Source organism: Protomyctophum bolini, assembly GCF_963924005.1.
Source record: "Protomyctophum bolini genome assembly, chromosome: 12".
Classification (NCBI taxonomy): Eukaryota; Metazoa; Chordata; class Actinopteri; order Myctophiformes; family Myctophidae; genus Protomyctophum; species Protomyctophum bolini.
In genome coordinates, this window is record NC_137873.1 from 36,753,022 (window position 1) to 36,771,073 (window position 18,052).

At 42.5% G+C, this 18,052-nt stretch overlaps 1 protein-coding gene across 1 annotated transcript in view; it reads right to left on the reverse strand.

Moving 5' to 3' along the window:
- spidr (scaffold protein involved in DNA repair) overlaps positions 1–18,052 on the reverse strand; it is a 52,410-nt gene that overhangs the window by 31,961 nt on the left and 2,397 nt on the right. The window contains exons 4-9 of the mRNA XM_080779062.1: positions 17,466–17,852; positions 16,255–16,412; positions 9,608–9,843; positions 8,714–8,814; positions 4,269–4,453; positions 687–769 (exon numbers count right to left, since the gene is read on the reverse strand). Coding sequence (XP_080635188.1) covers positions 687–769; positions 4,269–4,453; positions 8,714–8,814; positions 9,608–9,843; positions 16,255–16,412; positions 17,466–17,852 — 1,150 coding nt within the window. The remainder of the gene's footprint in view (positions 1–686; positions 770–4,268; positions 4,454–8,713; positions 8,815–9,607; positions 9,844–16,254; positions 16,413–17,465; positions 17,853–18,052) is intronic.

Genomic DNA, 18,052 nt, shown 5'->3' on the forward strand with positions numbered 1-18,052 from the left:
TATAATTGGTTTTCAACCAGTGGTCCTTGGAAGGGACTTGAAGGTGGTTCCCCAGCCTAAATGATGGACAGTTTGTAACCAAATGGACCCTTATAGGTCTTTAACTCTTTCAAATTAGGTCAAATGTCCACCAAATATGACGTAAATTAATAATTGTCCAATGAATGGACAATGTTGAGTGTTTGTGCAAACACAAACCTTGCGTAACACAAACATTGACGACAAAGATGACACGAATTCTTATTGGCTGGAATGAGGTGATGTATGATGATGTACGATGATTAGAGTGCCCCTCACTTCACACGGGTGTGATTTTGTTTTGATAATCCTCCCTACTATAGAGTGTGCTGACCATATAAGGAGTTCCTCCCTGTCCCCGGTTCACCCCTGGGGTTAAAAAAAAGTGTAGGTTTCGTTTTTTGGCTAGAGGGCCCATCCTTCATCCAATCAGGATAGAGAGGGGCCTTCCTCCAATCATGATCGAGCGGAGGCGGGCCTTGGTGTGCGCTTAAACATCTGCATTACTTATTACTTCATTTTACAAGAGGTCGTCCGTGGCTCAGAAGCCGAATAAAGAAAATGGGCCTTGATATGAAATGGGTTGAAAACCACTGACAACTTCTTGTTTACAGTCTGCAAATTCACCTTCACCCCCCCCCCCCACACACACACACACACACACACACCTCCCACAGCTCACTGGTGCAAAATCGGGTAGGAAAAACGGGGACGCGGGGGGGAAACACGTAGACAGGGGAGTACCGGTACACTAGAGATACACGCAGACAACACAGACCCTGAAGGCCAGGCTGATTTAATCAATTTAGACCTGAGAACGATTCTACAAAATGTCTTCTAAATCCTGACAGTTTTCAACAAAATAAAAAAAACCTATGTTTCTGTGTCAGTGGTGCTCAACAATTTCATGTCAAGGAGCCTCTGAAAGAATATATATTCAAAGGTTTGCACTACATTTTCATGATTAATTTTTTTTTTGCAGAGCTACAAGCTCTAGTATCTGATATTTTTCAATAGCTAAAGTATAACAAAAACCCGCCTCAAAATGGGTTAAACGGTGAAGAGATGATGGCATTGTCTTCAGTTCAAGGCGTTAGTTAACCAGTTTGAACAGAAATTATGTATTGCTGAGATTGAACTGTAGCATAGAAGATCATGGCAAAAACGGAAAGAGTTTGCAGTTCACAATCTCTGAGGGGGCAGGTAAGACAGTTGAAAACGTTGAATGTAAAAAAACAAAACTAATTAGAAAAAATGATATGTTTCCACCTTCGTGCGTGTATTTACTTTGTACCTTGAGGCACATACTGTATGAGAAGAAAAATGTAAAGAGCATAAATGGAATGGATGTGTCATCAATACTTGTCACAATGTAAATATGTAATTTCTACATCAATTCATTGAAGACCACCTGTGTGTACTATGCTCAGCAATGCCTAATAACCACAATGTGCTTCACGTCACATTTCAAACCTCAAATACCATGAAGCCTTTTTGCCTGCAGACAGAAAGAGATAGCGATCACATATTTTGTAACATGCCTGAGTTCTGAGTCAATTCTTTCCCTGCTGTGCCACGGAGAATAATGTGATGGCTTATAGTTGACTCAGAGCCAAGTGAAGTCTTTGGTTCTAAGGAACTACACTTGTCACTGCTTGTCTATAAACGCATGCTATCTCACTGCAGGTGAGCCACACTATTAAGTTAACAATACACTTAAATCCAACTGTTGCTTACCATTATTACAGAAAACTATTCTGGTAAGAGAAAAAAAATCACACTCGTGTGAAGTGAGGGGCGCTCTTCTTATCAGCATACATCATCATCCAATCAAATAATCCCATTCCATGCTCAAACACATACACACAAATCTGTGCATACACGAGGTTGCTTTATACAAATAAACATTCTGCCCAGCATATTGGAGACAGCTCTGAGTAAGATGTTCCAAACAATTCCATTCATTCTACATCTCATTTAGGTTGTTGTTTTTGTCTTTGGTATTATGTGTGAACGTATATATAGATTATAATTTGTGTTCTTTGATTATTCATATTATTATTTGAATTGTGTCATTTGACCCCATGAAGAACTGCTGAGGTAGTGAGTATAGTGACTAAGGAGGATATGAAATCAAATAATGTACGATGAGGTCATGCTTCAACCATATCCACTATACTGTATTTGCTTTGTGCACAGACTACTGTATATAGTCATTCATTCATTGTCTAAGCACACATCCTATAATATACAAATCTTTTATTATAGTAATACTTTGTCAGATCACACACACCGAGTCTCTACAATAAACTCAGTTGAGTGTGTGTGTGTGTGTGTGTGTGTGTGTGTGTGTGTGTGTGTGTGTGCTTCCAAACAAAACAAAACAGGTTTAATGTGTAACTGTCCCCGATTAGTTATCAGTGACTAGAATCTTTACCGGAAGCCGTCAATTAGTGTGTGTACCAGCTATACTATTACGGAAGTCAAATGTACTGAAAGAAAAAAAACACACAATGACACAACAGGTAGGGCACGCGTACACAGGAAGTGGCGACCCCATTCTGAACAGGTGAGTGGGCTAGCTGTCAATGCAAGACAGGTAGCAGGGCTTAAGGAGTGGCACCGGGCTGCTGGCGTCACAGTGAATAATGCCTGCAGGTATTTCCGCCTCCCACTCCTTGTGGAGTGGGAGGCGGGGGGGGAGGAGCCTAACCCCGCCCTCAGCGTGGGGATTAATGTGAGAGACAGCAGCGTGACGAGTCACACAGGAAGACGACCAGAGGAATTTTACCAGAGGCTCCGATCAAGTGCAGAACTCTGGGTTTTTCCACTCCTGTCCCACCTTGGACTAGTAGCAGGGTACACAGTAGCAGCATGGACCGCATGCTAGTTATATATAGTGAAGAGTTGAGATGAAAGAACCATAAGAATGACCCACAATGTATAAATTATGGATATAAACTAGGGGTCAGGACAGAATCGACAGATATAGGACCTTTCGGGGAGCGGTCGGGAATACATTTAATGTTTCTTCATGTCAAACTCTTCCAATAACTCAAAAAGATATATTTTTTGTTCTATTTCTATTGTTTATAATATAATATGTTTTATACACACAAAGAGCATTTGAGGATATATTCACAATGAATTGACGTTTGTGGGGGAGGTGTTGATGCTCCTCTTAGCCCATTCTGGGCGGGAACTCCTTTTGGTGTTTTAAGCATTATGTTATGCTTTAAGCTCTTGGAAAAATAGCAGATCTACAAGCTCGTATGGCGCGGCACCGAGTGCATTCAAACGGTACTACTACTTGAAGCACCATGTGGTTTCAATCGTGTCCTCTTGGCTTCCTCCTCTGCTCTGTTCCCCCCCCCCCCCCCCCCCCCAAAAAAAAAACGCTCCAGAAAGTAATCCTGAGTGTGTGTGTTTTTTTTTTCTTTCTTTTCCTCCGGCTTGCTTGGAAATGACCTAACTACTGCCAGGAAGAGGAATGCGGAGCATTCCCTGGAGCTGTCAGTGACGTCGGAAGCACAGAGGAGGCCCCGTTATACTGCGTATCCTGGATATTCCAGAGCACGCTCGGACTTCAAAATTCCCAACAGCTGGAGCTGGAACTGCCCCTGCCTCGCTCTCCATTCCACAAACGGTCCCCCCTAACCCCAATGCCAGTGTCTCCCCCTCCCCTCCCCTCTCTCCTCCACCCACCCACCCACCCCTGCATGCTTGGGACTTATATCCTGCACATCTGGGGGGGGGGGCCTTTGCTGCCTGACTTTGTGACCTGGTGGGCCGTTTAATGGATGCTAAACCCTTCCTACTGAGAATCGAGAACTAGAATTAAAAAAATCTTCGAATCCCAGACTTTGCTTTCATGTCGAATCTTGTATGTATGTATGTGTGTGTGTGTATGAATTTTAGGCTATAGAGGGTATGCGTGTGACATCATCAACCCCGGAAGTTATGCAGGAACGCCTACAGAGTGGCAAAAAAAACCCGACTTTCTAGCCTCGACAGAAAAGTCCAATATGATTGCATTATACGACGTAAACAATGTTAAAATCTCACTTTGCACACTCGCATTGCATTCCCACATCTGTGTTGTTCTTCTTGTCCCCGGGCTCTCTCTCTCCAGTGACAGGCCTGGTCGTGCTGTGCATATAAAGTGCTCTCGTTCATGGAGGAGTGGTATCTTGGCAGCTGGCGCGTCAGTGCACAGAGCAGCGGGGGGCCCCCGGCCCCCCCCTCCCCACAGCGAGGGGGGCCCCCGGGCCCCCCTCCCCCAGGGCTCTGTGGGGGAGGGGGGGCCGGGGGCCCCCCTCGCTGTGGGGGAGGGGGGGGCCGGGGGCCCCCCGCTGCTCTGTGCACTGAGCCAGCTGCATGCTACACTCCTCCTGAACCGCCAGCACCTCCAGCACCAGCACGCCAGGCCTGTCCACTGGAGAGAGAGAGCACGGGGACAAGAAGAACAACACAGATGTGGGAGTGAGAGTGTGCACTTTGAGAGGGTATTTAAGGACTCGCAGACCCTCTCTCTGCCTCAGTGGGGCGATCGTTTACTCGGAGCGTTGCTCCGTGTTGTGAGACAAAAGCGGTGGATTTATTGTTTTAATATCGAGGCAAAGCTCTCGCTCAAAGAGCTGTAAAGACCCTAATTGCCTGCGGCTGAGTTGCATGGCACGGTTTTCTTACTTTTCTTTTTCTGCTGTGTAATGCAGAATGACAACAGTGGATGTTTTGAAGCCGCTCTCTCTCTCTCTCTCTCTCTCTCCGAGTTCCTCGGCATGCCTTTTAGTCATAATAACAAACTCCAGGGTTTAAGGACAATGTCCCAGAGCAATAAATCAGGACCGAGATAAGAAAAAGAGAGCACAATCCTAATCACCGCAACTCAACATATTCAGCCAAATGCCAGTTCAGACAATGAAGCTCTTGTGTTGTGAGTTCGGGAGATCGCTCGAGGGGTGATTTCAATATGAGAGCGTAAATCCATGTCAAAAGGAGATGTGTGGGGAGTTGTCCGAGCACGTCGTAGCAGAGAGGGCTTCATCTCTGCCGCGCGCTGTGGGACCGTGGCTGGAGTACACTATACAGACACACTACAACATCCATGCAGGGCGGGGCCTACTGTGATGTTTATGCACCGCTCAATATTGATCGGATCATTTCAGGTCTGCCGTAGAGTGAGATGTTGCACGCACGCACGCACACACGCAATGCACTAAACAGTGGGTCTATTACAACTTCAGCAAGTTATGTCTACAGTGTAATTTTAAAGTGTTATTTTTCTTTCTTTTTTTTTTTTTAAAGGAGGGAAATAACTAATTGAAGCAAAGCCAGTTCAGATGGGTGTAGTTTTGGTATACTGCAAAACATGGTTTTCGGACTTTTACCATTTTTACCAATTTGCAGTGGTGGAAAAAAGTACTCAATTGTTTTGCTTAAGTAAAAGTACCCATGCTGCTACTAAAGTACTTTGTTACAAGTAAAAGTATGGAATTGAAAATGTACTTGAGTAAAAGTACAAAAGTATCGGCATCAAAATGTACTGAAAATGTACTTGAGTAAAAGTACAAAAGTATCGGTATCAAAAAGTACTCATATTGCAAAATGTGTACAAAATCTATTGAAAATAGATTTTCAAATTGCCAAAATGTATAGCGTTGAAGTGGTTAATGTATGTTTTCTAATCAAAATTAAAATCTCCAAAGAAACTTAGTAACTAAAATTTTCAAATAATTGTAGTGGAGTAAAAGTACAAATTTTGGCTCTGAGACGTAGTGGAGTAGAAGTAAAAGTATTGGAAATTGGAAATACTCAAGTAAAGTACAAATACCTCAAAATTGTACTTAAGTAAAAGTACTTAGTTACTTTCCACCACTTCTAAACCATAAGTCTTCCAGAGGGCAAACACCCACCTTTAGTCTCACGTAGCCAGACTACTATTCCACCGAGTGCTATATAGAGTCTCTAGAACTACACCGGCAGAAATCTGACTAAGGATATTTTAAAATATCTTTACATTTTATTTTATTTTACTTCCTGCTATGCAGCAAGCTATATATGCTTAGAATGATTTCCATTTATATTAGGATACATGTGCGCGACTGTAAAGACGAAACGGAAGTGGGAGGAATCTCCACTTCCACTTTATCTCATGATAGAGCTTCCGTTGTCCAGACTGTATGACGGAAGCATTATGGAAATTGCGAGAGGCAACAATATGGCAACTCGAGACTAACCCACCTTTAGATATGGAATATGGAATTTTAACAACATATTTTTTTTGTTTTGAATGGAAAAAGGTAGTATACATAAATTAATGAGTTTTGGAAACACCGTACTGACAGTTGTACCGTTTGCCAAATAATGATCATGACTCAAGGTCATAGTTATACCCACCATAGTTATTACCCACCTTTTTATTTTAATTTTATTTTCATACTGCATTTGATTAAGATTTTTTTTATCCACGATTGTGCAACCCATTTCTTTCACCCAGTGTCCATTATCTAATGTAATCCTGGGCGCTACACTTCCTCTGCCAACCTGGGTGGCAGCGGACTGACCTCATGCTTCCTTTTATGCATGAGGAGTCCGTGGAGGGACCACGTTATTCCGACCAGTTCTTTTCCCCCTCCATCAGGCATCATACTGCATTTGAATGGGAATATACATACAAATGTGTGCGTTTTGTAAATATTGACTGGTTGGGTTGATCACAAGGTCATAGTTAGTTACCCCACCTTTTTATTTACTACTAAAAATCACTATATTCAACTAAAATCAGGCTGCTGACGAAACAATGAATACTGAGACAAGTCTAAAACGAGGCCATGAGTCACGAGTACAACCCCTCCACACAGTGCTCATTTCAGGCTGGTCCAACCATTGACCCTGGATTTCAGGTAGGATATAGTGGGCGTTCTTTCCTTTTTCCACAATCAACTGTCACCTTTAAACCACCGGGGTGTGTCGTTATTGTTATGTGGAGCCCAAACGATGAGAGTACAGAACTACTTCAGTGCACCAATGGAAAGAGGAAAGAAAAAAACAACAACTAAGCAAACGGTTTCCTGTCACCTACATTCTGCCGTGCGTTTCCTCAAACGCGTCCCCGTCCCCCCCCCCCGCCGCAAGACCAGACAACGTTTGTATAGTCACACCAGTCAAAGAGGACTGGCCTCATCCGCCTATATGTATGGGTGAAGATGTATTCGCCGTTTTAAAACGTGAAAGGTTTATCTGGCAGGCAAAACATGGTGTTGTAAAGAAGACGCACTGGTATGGCAGGAAAGTGTAATCTTTGGTAAAGAAAACCCCAAATAGGCTGCTGTAGAGCCACCGTGAGGAGATTTATAATTTTGGGATGGAGGTTCTTCCTTTGGTTTAGTGGGAAATGGGAATGTGCGTGCAAAGTTCCAAGGCATTCGAATGCTGCGTTCATGATTTGAGGCTTTTTTTCGTTCAAAACAGGCCACTCCTGCAAACTTTAGAAAGCAATTCATCTTGATCACATGAGAGATACAGTATACAGATTTGCACCGCGTAGGACTAAGGAGTGTACTCCTGTAGGAGTAATATAAAAACAAATAGGGATGGGCAATAAATCGGTAATCACATCGGCCGATATTGGCCTTAAAATGCAATATTGTATCGAATCGTTTTTTGCAGATACGGTATCTTATTTTATAACAATTATGTTGAAAATGTTATAAAAAAGCCTTTTATGATGACGGCTGCAAATTCTATCAGTGTTTTCTGGGTTGGAATCGTGTCAAATAAAATAAATAAAACAAATACTACATGCAAGCTGTTTATGTTGGGATATAGGCCAACATTTCAATGACAGTGCATCCTTAGTTTTGAAATAAAGAGGCATTGCTTATTTCAAATTCAGTGCTCAGAATGGACCAAAATTATTTAAAAAAATAAATACAGAATGAGATAATATCGACATTGTTTACATCGGTTATCGGCCATAACAGCAATTAATTATATGGGATATCGATATCGGCCAAAATGTCTCATCGGTACATCCCTAAAACAAAGCCTCCTGGGGCCCGTTCCACGAAACTTTAACAGAAAACTTAATATATCCTGGATTAGCGATTAACCGGTTTCATGAAAGCTGGTTAATCTTGCCAGATTAATTTAACCAGTTAACCTGGATATGTTGAGGCTTGATTCGGTTTCATGAAAGTGATGCTACATTAGTTACCATGGAAACTAATGCTCCGGAACAGGCTAACAGCCAGGTTTAACCTAATCCTGATGTCTTTACTGTTCATTAAGCAGTCAAACTGATCACAAACCAATGATGTTTTCCACACTTATTCAATTATTATGGGTTTATGTTGCCTTATTTTCATCGGTCTGCATTAAAGGACTAATTTAAACACTATATACAATGAAAGAAGCAAAATATATAGGCTGCACAACATCATGACAGCTTGTGAGCTTGTAGATCAGCTACTTTTGGTGAATGTTCCCCAGAATAGGTTTGCTGACGTGCAAGTGCACGGTTAAGAAGAATTCGGGGCAGAGGTTTTTACTTGGCCTCCAATGAGATTAGCTGCTCACAAAATCCTGGGAGAATAGAGTACCGAAGTCCTGTTCATTTAAGAACCGTGTTGGAAAAATCCTCAGAATTAAATTAACAATTTCGGTATTTTGCATTGTAGCTTTTTTTTTGTACCTGTTGCTGTCCCTGTGTCGGAGAGGGACTGGTGTCTCCAGAAGCTTATCGCTGACCTCTGTCTACACTGGAGTCGATTCAGCCTTTCTGCTAGGCCTCCACTGTGGAAAACACCAAGCACACACACACAATGAACAGAACGCACGCACGTTCTACAAAACAAAACCTGGTTCTAGACATTTTTAAAGCACAGCTCAAGACCCACTTCTACACTCTTTCTTTTAATTGATATTTTTTGTTATTCATGTCCTCACTGTATTGCATTACTGCTATTAGTTTTATGCCTTGCTTTTCTTTCTTTCTCCATTGCTCTGAAAAGCACTTTGAGCTGCATTTCAAGTCATGAAAGGTGCTATACAAATAAAGTTTTATTATTATTATTATTTTCAGCTGCCTTTTACTGAGAACTCGAGAGAACTCATTCATTCTTCAAGTCAACGTTACTCTTATTTATTTTCTGTTTCATACAGTGTCTTGATTTCTTAATGCTTAATGCTTTATGTAAAGCACTTTGAATTAGTGAACTAGTGTGCCAGGTGTCAAACACAGCTGAGGGTAAAGAAAGTGGAATTTCATGTACAAGCAATGTGAAATGTCATGTCTCTGATAACATATGTGTCATTTCTGGGGGAGGGAGCGACTGCAGGGCGATAAGGAGCAATGACATTTAGCAGCCACACGAGTGGCACCCAGGTGTCCCTTTCATCAGCACTGCTGTTGTGAAAACATCACTATCCTTATAGGAGTGCCTATTTAGCGACCATAATGTCTATTTGGTTTTCCCTCGTGAGAAGAGAATGTTATCGCGAAATTGTGCAGGGCAAATTAAAATAATCAACACAATTAAAAAATAACCAACATAATTAAAGGGGGAGGGGCATTAATCGCTCAAACCTCTGCAGTTTCCTTCTCTTTTTGGTGGAGTCCTCAGGGGTCTTCGAGTGCCTGTCAAATGGTTTCTGAGGCGTCTGCAGCATTGCCTGAGCAGATCTCACCCAGTCACCGACCGACCTTTTGCTGCCCTCGACAGTTTGACCAGCAAAGCTCTCTGTGCTCAGTCTGCTCTGGGTCACTGTGTCACTGCCGTTCTCTCCATCAGATGCAAAACCAGAGATCTCCAGGTCAGGCCCCTGGGGGGGGGGACGACAAAAGGCACCATTTAGCATTCAGTCCAGTGTTGTTTTCGTTGACTAAAACTACGACGAGAAATGTGCGTCGACTACCTTTTTCCACTGATGAAAACGAAATGGAAAACTAAATGAAATCAGCTATGATGACTAAAACTAAGACTATAAAAGATACTGACAATTTCATCAAAAAACTAGACTAAAAGGTTAGGAAGGGACTAGTGGACAAAAGATCCAGTTGAAGTCATTTTACACTTGGTTTGAATGCTGAAAATAGCTGATCTACAAGCTCACAACGCGTCGCATTGTTGCATTTTCAGCAAGTGTAAAATCAGCCTTCACGATCAGGCCCGCCAAAACACATTTTAGTCGACTAAATCAACTGTAGATTTAGTCGACTAAAATTAACACTAAAACGTTCCAGGTGACTAAAACGTGACTAAAACTAAATGAAGTTTCATTCCAAAGACTATGACTAGACTAAAATAGTAATTTGCTGCCAAAAACAACACTTGATTCAGTCAGTTAACAACAGGTCTGAATGGGTTTGCTGGCGACACCAATGTTGGACACATGCAATCGTTAATAGATTAAATTTATTACCACCTAAAGCATGCAATTACCGATGATGACATGCAACCGTTTATCCTTCACCGTTCAAATTTAAACAAGGCTACGACTCCTAGGCTAAGGACAGAATCTTATGACTAGATTATAAGGGGGGGGGGGGGGGGGGGGGGGGGGCATGGTACACTGGGGACGTGTGCAAGCTATAACAACGTTTTTCTTTTTCTTTCTGCTGCATCACTGCACACCTGAGGGCATGTTTCTCATGGAAAAATCCACGAGAAAAGCCTCTCGTTCCTGTCATGTGCAGACAAGACCAGCATACCAGGCTCTGTCAGCCTACGCGCTCTCTTATTCGAATCAACTTGACCCTGCTAGGCGCGGTGCCAGCACGCGTCACACTCTAACAAGCTACAGAGAGAGAGAGAGAGAGAGAGAGAGAGAGAGAGAAGAACACTATGTTCCCTGGCTGCAGCTCAAAAATGTTTTTTGCCCAGCACTGAAAGGATTGCAAGTCCACTGTTCCTCTCCTCTCTCTCTCTCTGCCTGTGCAGCCCTGCTTCCTTTTGCTAGCACGTTTTAAACTGCGGGGCAAACGGTAGTAAAACGCTGTTTATACAGCCCTGCTCCGTTGGCACGGCCATGGCGATGTGGTGTAGGGTTATATTATTGACCCCGTTGGATCACGGGCCAGCCTCCATCCGGGAAGTGACCGGATTGTTTTCTCCATGGCCTTGAAATACAGACTGGGTGACAGATTAAAAAGGCAAAACCTGAATAACTGCAGGGGAGGAGAAAACATAGCAAATGCATCCATCGACCTCCGTACAGGTGGACTGCATGATAGATAGAACTAGTAAAAGGTGCATCCGCCAGGCGTCATGCCCACCTAATATTAACACATTTAGGCCTGACGTCAAAATTTTAAAGATTTAAAAAGAATCATGACAGTTTTCTGAAATGCCCATGTACCGGTATATAAGTGGTGCTCAATATTTCATGTCAAGGACCCCAAAAAGTGGCCTCCGACCCCCATCTGAAAATATGTAGTTCCAGGGACCCCCCCAGAGATTTGAGTTAAAATCTATTCCAAATTTGCGCCACATTTTCACGATTTTTCAAAAATAGCAGACCTACAAGTGGCGCGCTATGAGCTTGTAGATCTGCTGTTTTTGAATAGCTAAATTATAACAATGTTTAAAACACCAAAAGGGGTTCCCGCCCCAAAATGGGTTGATAGTGATGTATGCCGTTAAATTTGTACCTCCAATTTGCTTGATGAAGAACACCCTGTTGGGTTGAAACTTAAGGCTGCCAAGTCAATAAGGGGAGCTGTAATCCAGTGTGTGGGCCATCCATTTCCTTTACAGTCGTCCTTCCAATCTCTCTGTCATACAAGATCATGGTCAATATCTCTCCCATCATTCTCTCTGACTTATGACAGCTTCAAACTGAGGTCGATGTGCACAGACATTCCGTCTGGGCACATATGAGCAGACAGAAGAAGCTGCGTTTTACGTCATTTCCGAGTTTTTAGACAGCTGGTGGATGGAAAAGAAGCTCTGTCCGCGGCTGTCTGCTCATATGTGCCCAGACGGAATAAGAATCTTGTAATATGGGGGTTTGGGGGGGTATCTGCTCATGTTTATGTTGGTGTTACCGTTACTGTTAATATAGTATCAGAATTTGAATGTCTAACATTAACAGACCATTTTGGGGTTGAACTCGACTCCTGAAAGAACTTGGAGCTTCTTCTCTCTGGTTTCTGTTGTTTGTGTGGCCTTTTAAACCCTTCAAGTGCTCCTAATTAGCAGCGGCCATTTCGTGTTGCACTCTGGGAAGTGCAGTTCTTTTGGGATGCCAAGCAAAAGCTCCACTACCGCGTTTTGACTCAACAATTACTAGTTCTGTTACATCCCATACAGGCCTGCCACGCATGTCGGGAGCGACGGTGTTGTCCAGTGTCGTTTTCGTCGACTAAAACTATGACGAAAAATGTTCGTGAGACTACCTATTTTCACTGACAAAAACGACACAAAAACTAAGACCAAATATACTGTCGATTTTGTCAACAAATAAAAACTAGACTAAAATGTTAGGAAGTGACTAGTGGACAAGAGATTCAGTAGAAGTCATTTTACACTTGGTTGCATGCTGAAAATAGCAGATCTACAAGCCTACAACAGCTTGTAGATCGCAAGTGTAAAATCAGTCATTAGGACGGCATCAAGGCCCGCCAAAATACATTTTAGTCGACTAAATCAACCGAAGATGTAGTCGACAAAGATCTCAAACTAGACTAACACTACAGCATTCCGGGTGACTAAAATGGGACTGAAACTAAATGAAAACTATTCAAGGGACTAAAAATGACTAAAACTGAAATAGAAATGTGCTGCCAAAAACAACACTGGTGTTGTCGGACTAATGCCCGTCAGACCGTTAGTATGTCTCTTAGCCAACGTATATGCACAGAGAGATTTAGGACCGACATGGAGAACACGTATAACTTCATCTTAGGTTTGTCCTTTCATTTGTCACCCATCTGTACACGGTCGCCTTCCACAGCTCCACCTACACACGCTCCGTGCTAGTGCAATAATAAAAGGAGGTCTGGCAGGCGTGCGTCTTGTGAGTCAGCCCCCTCCGTTTGTCTCAGCTTTATTTGGAGTAATAAACTCTCCCTTGGTTTGAGAATCTTCCCAAACTGCATCCTGTTAGATCCAGTTTGATTTAACCGTTGAGCACATGGAGAGCTAAACCCCCCCCCATCGAGGGAAGCAGGGGACTTCAGAATAAGTCCCTGGCTTCATTTTGATCCACCAAAGAAAATCACTGCATTTGAAACCCGAGAAGATGCTGGATCTTTTGGTTTCACGTTAAACCCGGGTTTTCGAGAGTGAAATCAATTTGATTCTTCTTTCTTTCTTTCTTTCTTATTCTTCTTTTTAGGGGGGCGTCAGTAGTGAGAGAAACAGGACATTGGAGAGCAACGCAAGGCAACTATATTTGTCTAGCACACTTCAACAACAAGGCAATGTGCTTGTAGGCGAATGACATGCAGCAAATGGTCCGCCCGGACCATTTTAGGCTTTAACCCATTTAGGCCTGACTGAAAAATATTTTGAAAGAATATATATTCAAAGATTTGTGCCGCATTTTCACGATTCAGACCTACAAGCTCTATGAGCTTGTAGATCTGCTATTTTTCAATAGCTAAAGCATAACATATTGCTAACACCAAAAGGGGTTCCCGGCTTCCACCCAAAATGGAGTAACTGGGACTATTATGCAAACAAGTAAATATTAGGGTTGCGATCGGATCGGGTGATCGGAAATCGGGGCCGGTCACATCATTTTCTAAATCGGATCGGGAGCCAAAAAACGTGATCGGGACATCCCTAGTAAATATAATAATACATAACTTCAACTTCTGCACTATATCTTGGAGTTACATCATGGCAAGGTACCTACACAAGCCAACACTCTACCCAAAGTGTGACTGCGATTTAAGTACTATTAAAAGTTTTAAAATATATATATATATATATATATATATATATCTTACAAGCTCAAAATCGTTTGAAATGTGTAGATAATAGAGACGCCAGGATGAAAGTTGTTCAAACACTGTATAGTTCCAGATACCAATATCATCCCAAGTATGTAATATAATGGGCCGATATCATATATTGTCCAAACATATCAGTCGGACTCTATATGAGAGTGCAATTGACAGCATAATATGGCCGTTATGAGTGACTGCTGATCTGTTTGACACCGTCCTCGAGAAAGCGCTCGGGCACGTGTGTAACGACGCGCAGTGGAAACGTCAAACTTAAATGTTACCACATGAAACTCTTCAGCCTCTCTGAGGCTTCGTGACCACAGATAGATGTTACGTCTCCATTGACCTCAGAGAGCTGATGGCAGCAAATAAAAAGTGTGACAAGAGGAAGCCAACTGGCTCCGTGTGGCTCTGTGACGACAATCTGTCTTCCTCTCTGAACATACAGCTTTTGCAAAACGCACAATTATATCACCAAGGTAGGTGGGTATATGCTGTGTAATACTATTATATTACCCGAGTTTATCATTGCACGACATGCCGCCTGCGTAATGAAATGAGCTGGCAATATAAGTCAAATGTGGACAAAATGACTTTGTTGATCCAATACTAGAGTATTTCTGACGGGCTGTAATGATTAAGATCCGGTAAAGGAACTCAGGGAAGTTAAGTTAACACTGTGAAGATTACCACTCCTTCTTTTACATTCTCACCATGCCAGCCCTGCCTTTAACAAACACTGTTACTGAATGACTTCTGAGAAGTAACTAAACAGCTAATCCAAGACTACTGTATAGGAGGGTCCAAGAAAGGCGGACTTCATGGAAACAGAGCAAACATGTTTACTTAACGCCACGGTATATCAGCAAAAGGATTGACCGTAATCAATAAAACCTACTGCCCAGGCGTGATAACATCATGGCATATTTAATATGTTCATTACATATTAAACTATCCTACACAAATGAGTGAATTTGACATTTATTTTCACTTTGACAGTTTAATAATATATTTTTTGAACGTAAAAATGAAAGTACTACAAATGTTATCAGCATGGACAGAACTGACAGTAGTATTATTTAAATCTGCTCTCAGTATCTGCTTTGGTACAACAGCAGGCTGATTTGAAACAAGTCCCCCTCCCCCCTCCCCCCGTTCCCCCGTCCCCCGTCCCCCCTCCAGCACCATATTAAAAGCAGCAGCAGCTTCAACTTGTGAACCTTGACTATTTGGAACCTGACCTGAACCTAGAAAGCACACTCTGCTCTTCTAGGTTTCTCTTTTTATTTTTTTTTACAACCCATCAGGCCTTTTCAGACCATAAGAGTAGAATTGCATTACTCCACCTAGTGGTTGTTTGTTTAATTGTGAATAATTGGGCAAAAAAAAAGGAGAAAATACTCCATTTTACAATGAACACATTTATATTTATACTGACTGATTACTTAACATGTTAATACATGTTTAGTATGTACCTGTACTTAGGGCAGCATGCAAGTTTGGAAATAGTAAACAACAGCAGGAGCGCAAAACTAACTTCCATCCTGTTAAACGGATGTATTATCATGGATTTAAGTGCCAACAGTAACATCATTGTGTACTTGCATGACCGCACTTTGCACTGGGAGTCAACCTGAATATTCTCCACAATATTACGGACTAAACGTTATGTGTGTACTGTGCAGGCTTGTAATGGCCTTGGTTCAGAAAGAAAATGACTCGGTGTAGACAGAGCCCCACCTAGTGTCCATGTCTTATATGTTTGTGTAGTTGTTTCACCAATACACGGTACACAGACAATAATGTATCACTGCTAGTCTTGTATAGATAGAAGCATTAGGGAAAAGTAGCTTTATGTTAAACAGAAAACATCCGTGTCATTTTAGAGTGTTAACCCATTTAGGCCTGACGTCGACATTTTTAAATCCTGACAGTTTTCTGAAAAAACGTATGTTTCTGTTTCAGTGGTGCTCAATATTTCATGTCAAGGACCCCAAAAATGATATGTAATTGGCCACCGACCCCCATCTGAAAATATGTTATTCCAGGAACCCCTCAGAAACAAAGATTTGAGTTAAAAACGTTTAATATATATTCTGTAAGAACTAAGAATATATATATTCAAAGATTTGTGCCACATTTTCACGATTTTTCAAAAATAGCAGACCTATGGCGCACTACGAGCTTGTAGATGTGCTATTTTTCAATAGCTAAATAATAACATAATAATGTTTAAACACCAAAAAGGGTTCCCGCCCAAAATGGGTTAATGCACTCACCGTTGTGGGTTCAGGAAACGGTTCTTTGGTGTTTTCTTCAAGTGGCTCAGCCACCGTCTCGCACTCTGAAATCTGCCCCGCGTTGCCCTTCTCGTTCTCTCCAAAGCCATTATCGGACTCGTTCCAATCACTGTCTGCATCGATAACCGGGTCGTCCTCTGAAAACAAAGTTAGAAATGCAGAGTTTCCTGCAGGCTTATAACGAATGTGAGGCTTTAACATAAATAAATAAAAACATTACGCATGTACAACACTGCCTGCCCACTGGCCTAGTGGTCCAGGCACATGCCACATACTGTAATAGGCTCTGGCCTGACAGCGCGTCGCGTGTTCGAGTCCTGTTCATGACGGCCTTTGCTGCGTGTCTCTCCCCCATCTCTCTCTCCATCTTTCCTGTCATTCTTCTCTTGTATCTATCAATAAAGGCAGCCACGCGGCAAAAACTAATCTTACAGAGCTTGCCTGTCTCCGTATCTCCAGCACTGTCTCAACCCCATGTGAATGCCATTCCTCAACAACCAAAATTATGTTTTCTGAAACCACCCTACATGGAGAGGATCGTCAACATCAGATAACCCCATCCATAATTCAGCAAAATATTTAAAAATAGCATTCAGTCTCCCATTAGGCCACAACCCAGAGCTCATGGATAGCTTCGTTTAGTTAGTGGGTCCATTTAGTGAGGAAGTATGTTGCTCTGGGTTGAACTACTTTTCTTGCATGTCTTCCCTTTCCTTCTCTGTCGATGCTTATCTGTCTCCCCCCACTTTCCTATCTAAATAATTGCAAAAGCAGTGCCATACATTAATAATCATCTTAAAAAATTTACCCATGGGGCCTGGGCCGTGGCTCAGCGGCCCAGGCACCTTGGCCGGCAGCCCGAGCCTGGCAGTGTGCCGCGGGCTCGACCCCCGATCCCGACGGCCCTCACCGCATGTCACTCCCCCATTTCCTGTCAGCCTACTGTCTCTCCCTCTATAAAAAATATAAAATATAGGCGAAAAAAAAAAGTACCCAAGGCATATATATTTGGACAGTAGTGGACACACAAAATGACATGACACCTTGACACGTCTTTTACCCACTAGGAGAACTATATACTGTATAAACAATGTTTTTACTAACTGTAGACCAAAACTCAGGTAACTTCACCCATTAGCTCCTTCTGTTAGTAGCTATGGACAGCTGATTCCAATGCTAATTTAAGTTACCTTTATTGGTGCAGAGAAGGCGCAGCGCTCTGGTGTAGGACTGAATGGGACACACAAGTCTCTCCCTTCTTCTCCGAGTCCGAGGCCTTTGTTGTGGCTGCCCCGGAACTCTGGGCAGAGCCTGCTTCTGGGCCTCACTGTCTGACTGCTCACTGTCACTGGAGGAACTCCACGCGATTTGAACCGGTTCCTTCCGGACCTCACTGTGCGACTGCTCACCGTCACTGGAGGAACTCCACGCGATTTGAACCGGTTCCTTCTGGGCCTCACTGTCAGAGCTCCATGCGATTTGAAGCGGTTCCTTCTGGACCTTACTGTCTGACTTCTCACTGTCACTGGAGCTCCATGCGATTTGAACCGGTTCCTCATCAGCAATATTAGCACCAGCTGATGGATTCATAAGAGTAGACAAGTTACCATTATTGTCACGAATGATCAAAGCATGCAATATAAACAATATTTATAATGCCACAGTAAATTGAATATATTTCTTACTATTTCATTGTTGAGCGGTGCTAGTCCCTCCTATATACAGGTTTAATGTTTGTCTTTAGTCCAATGTTTGTTTTGTAAACGCCATTGACAAT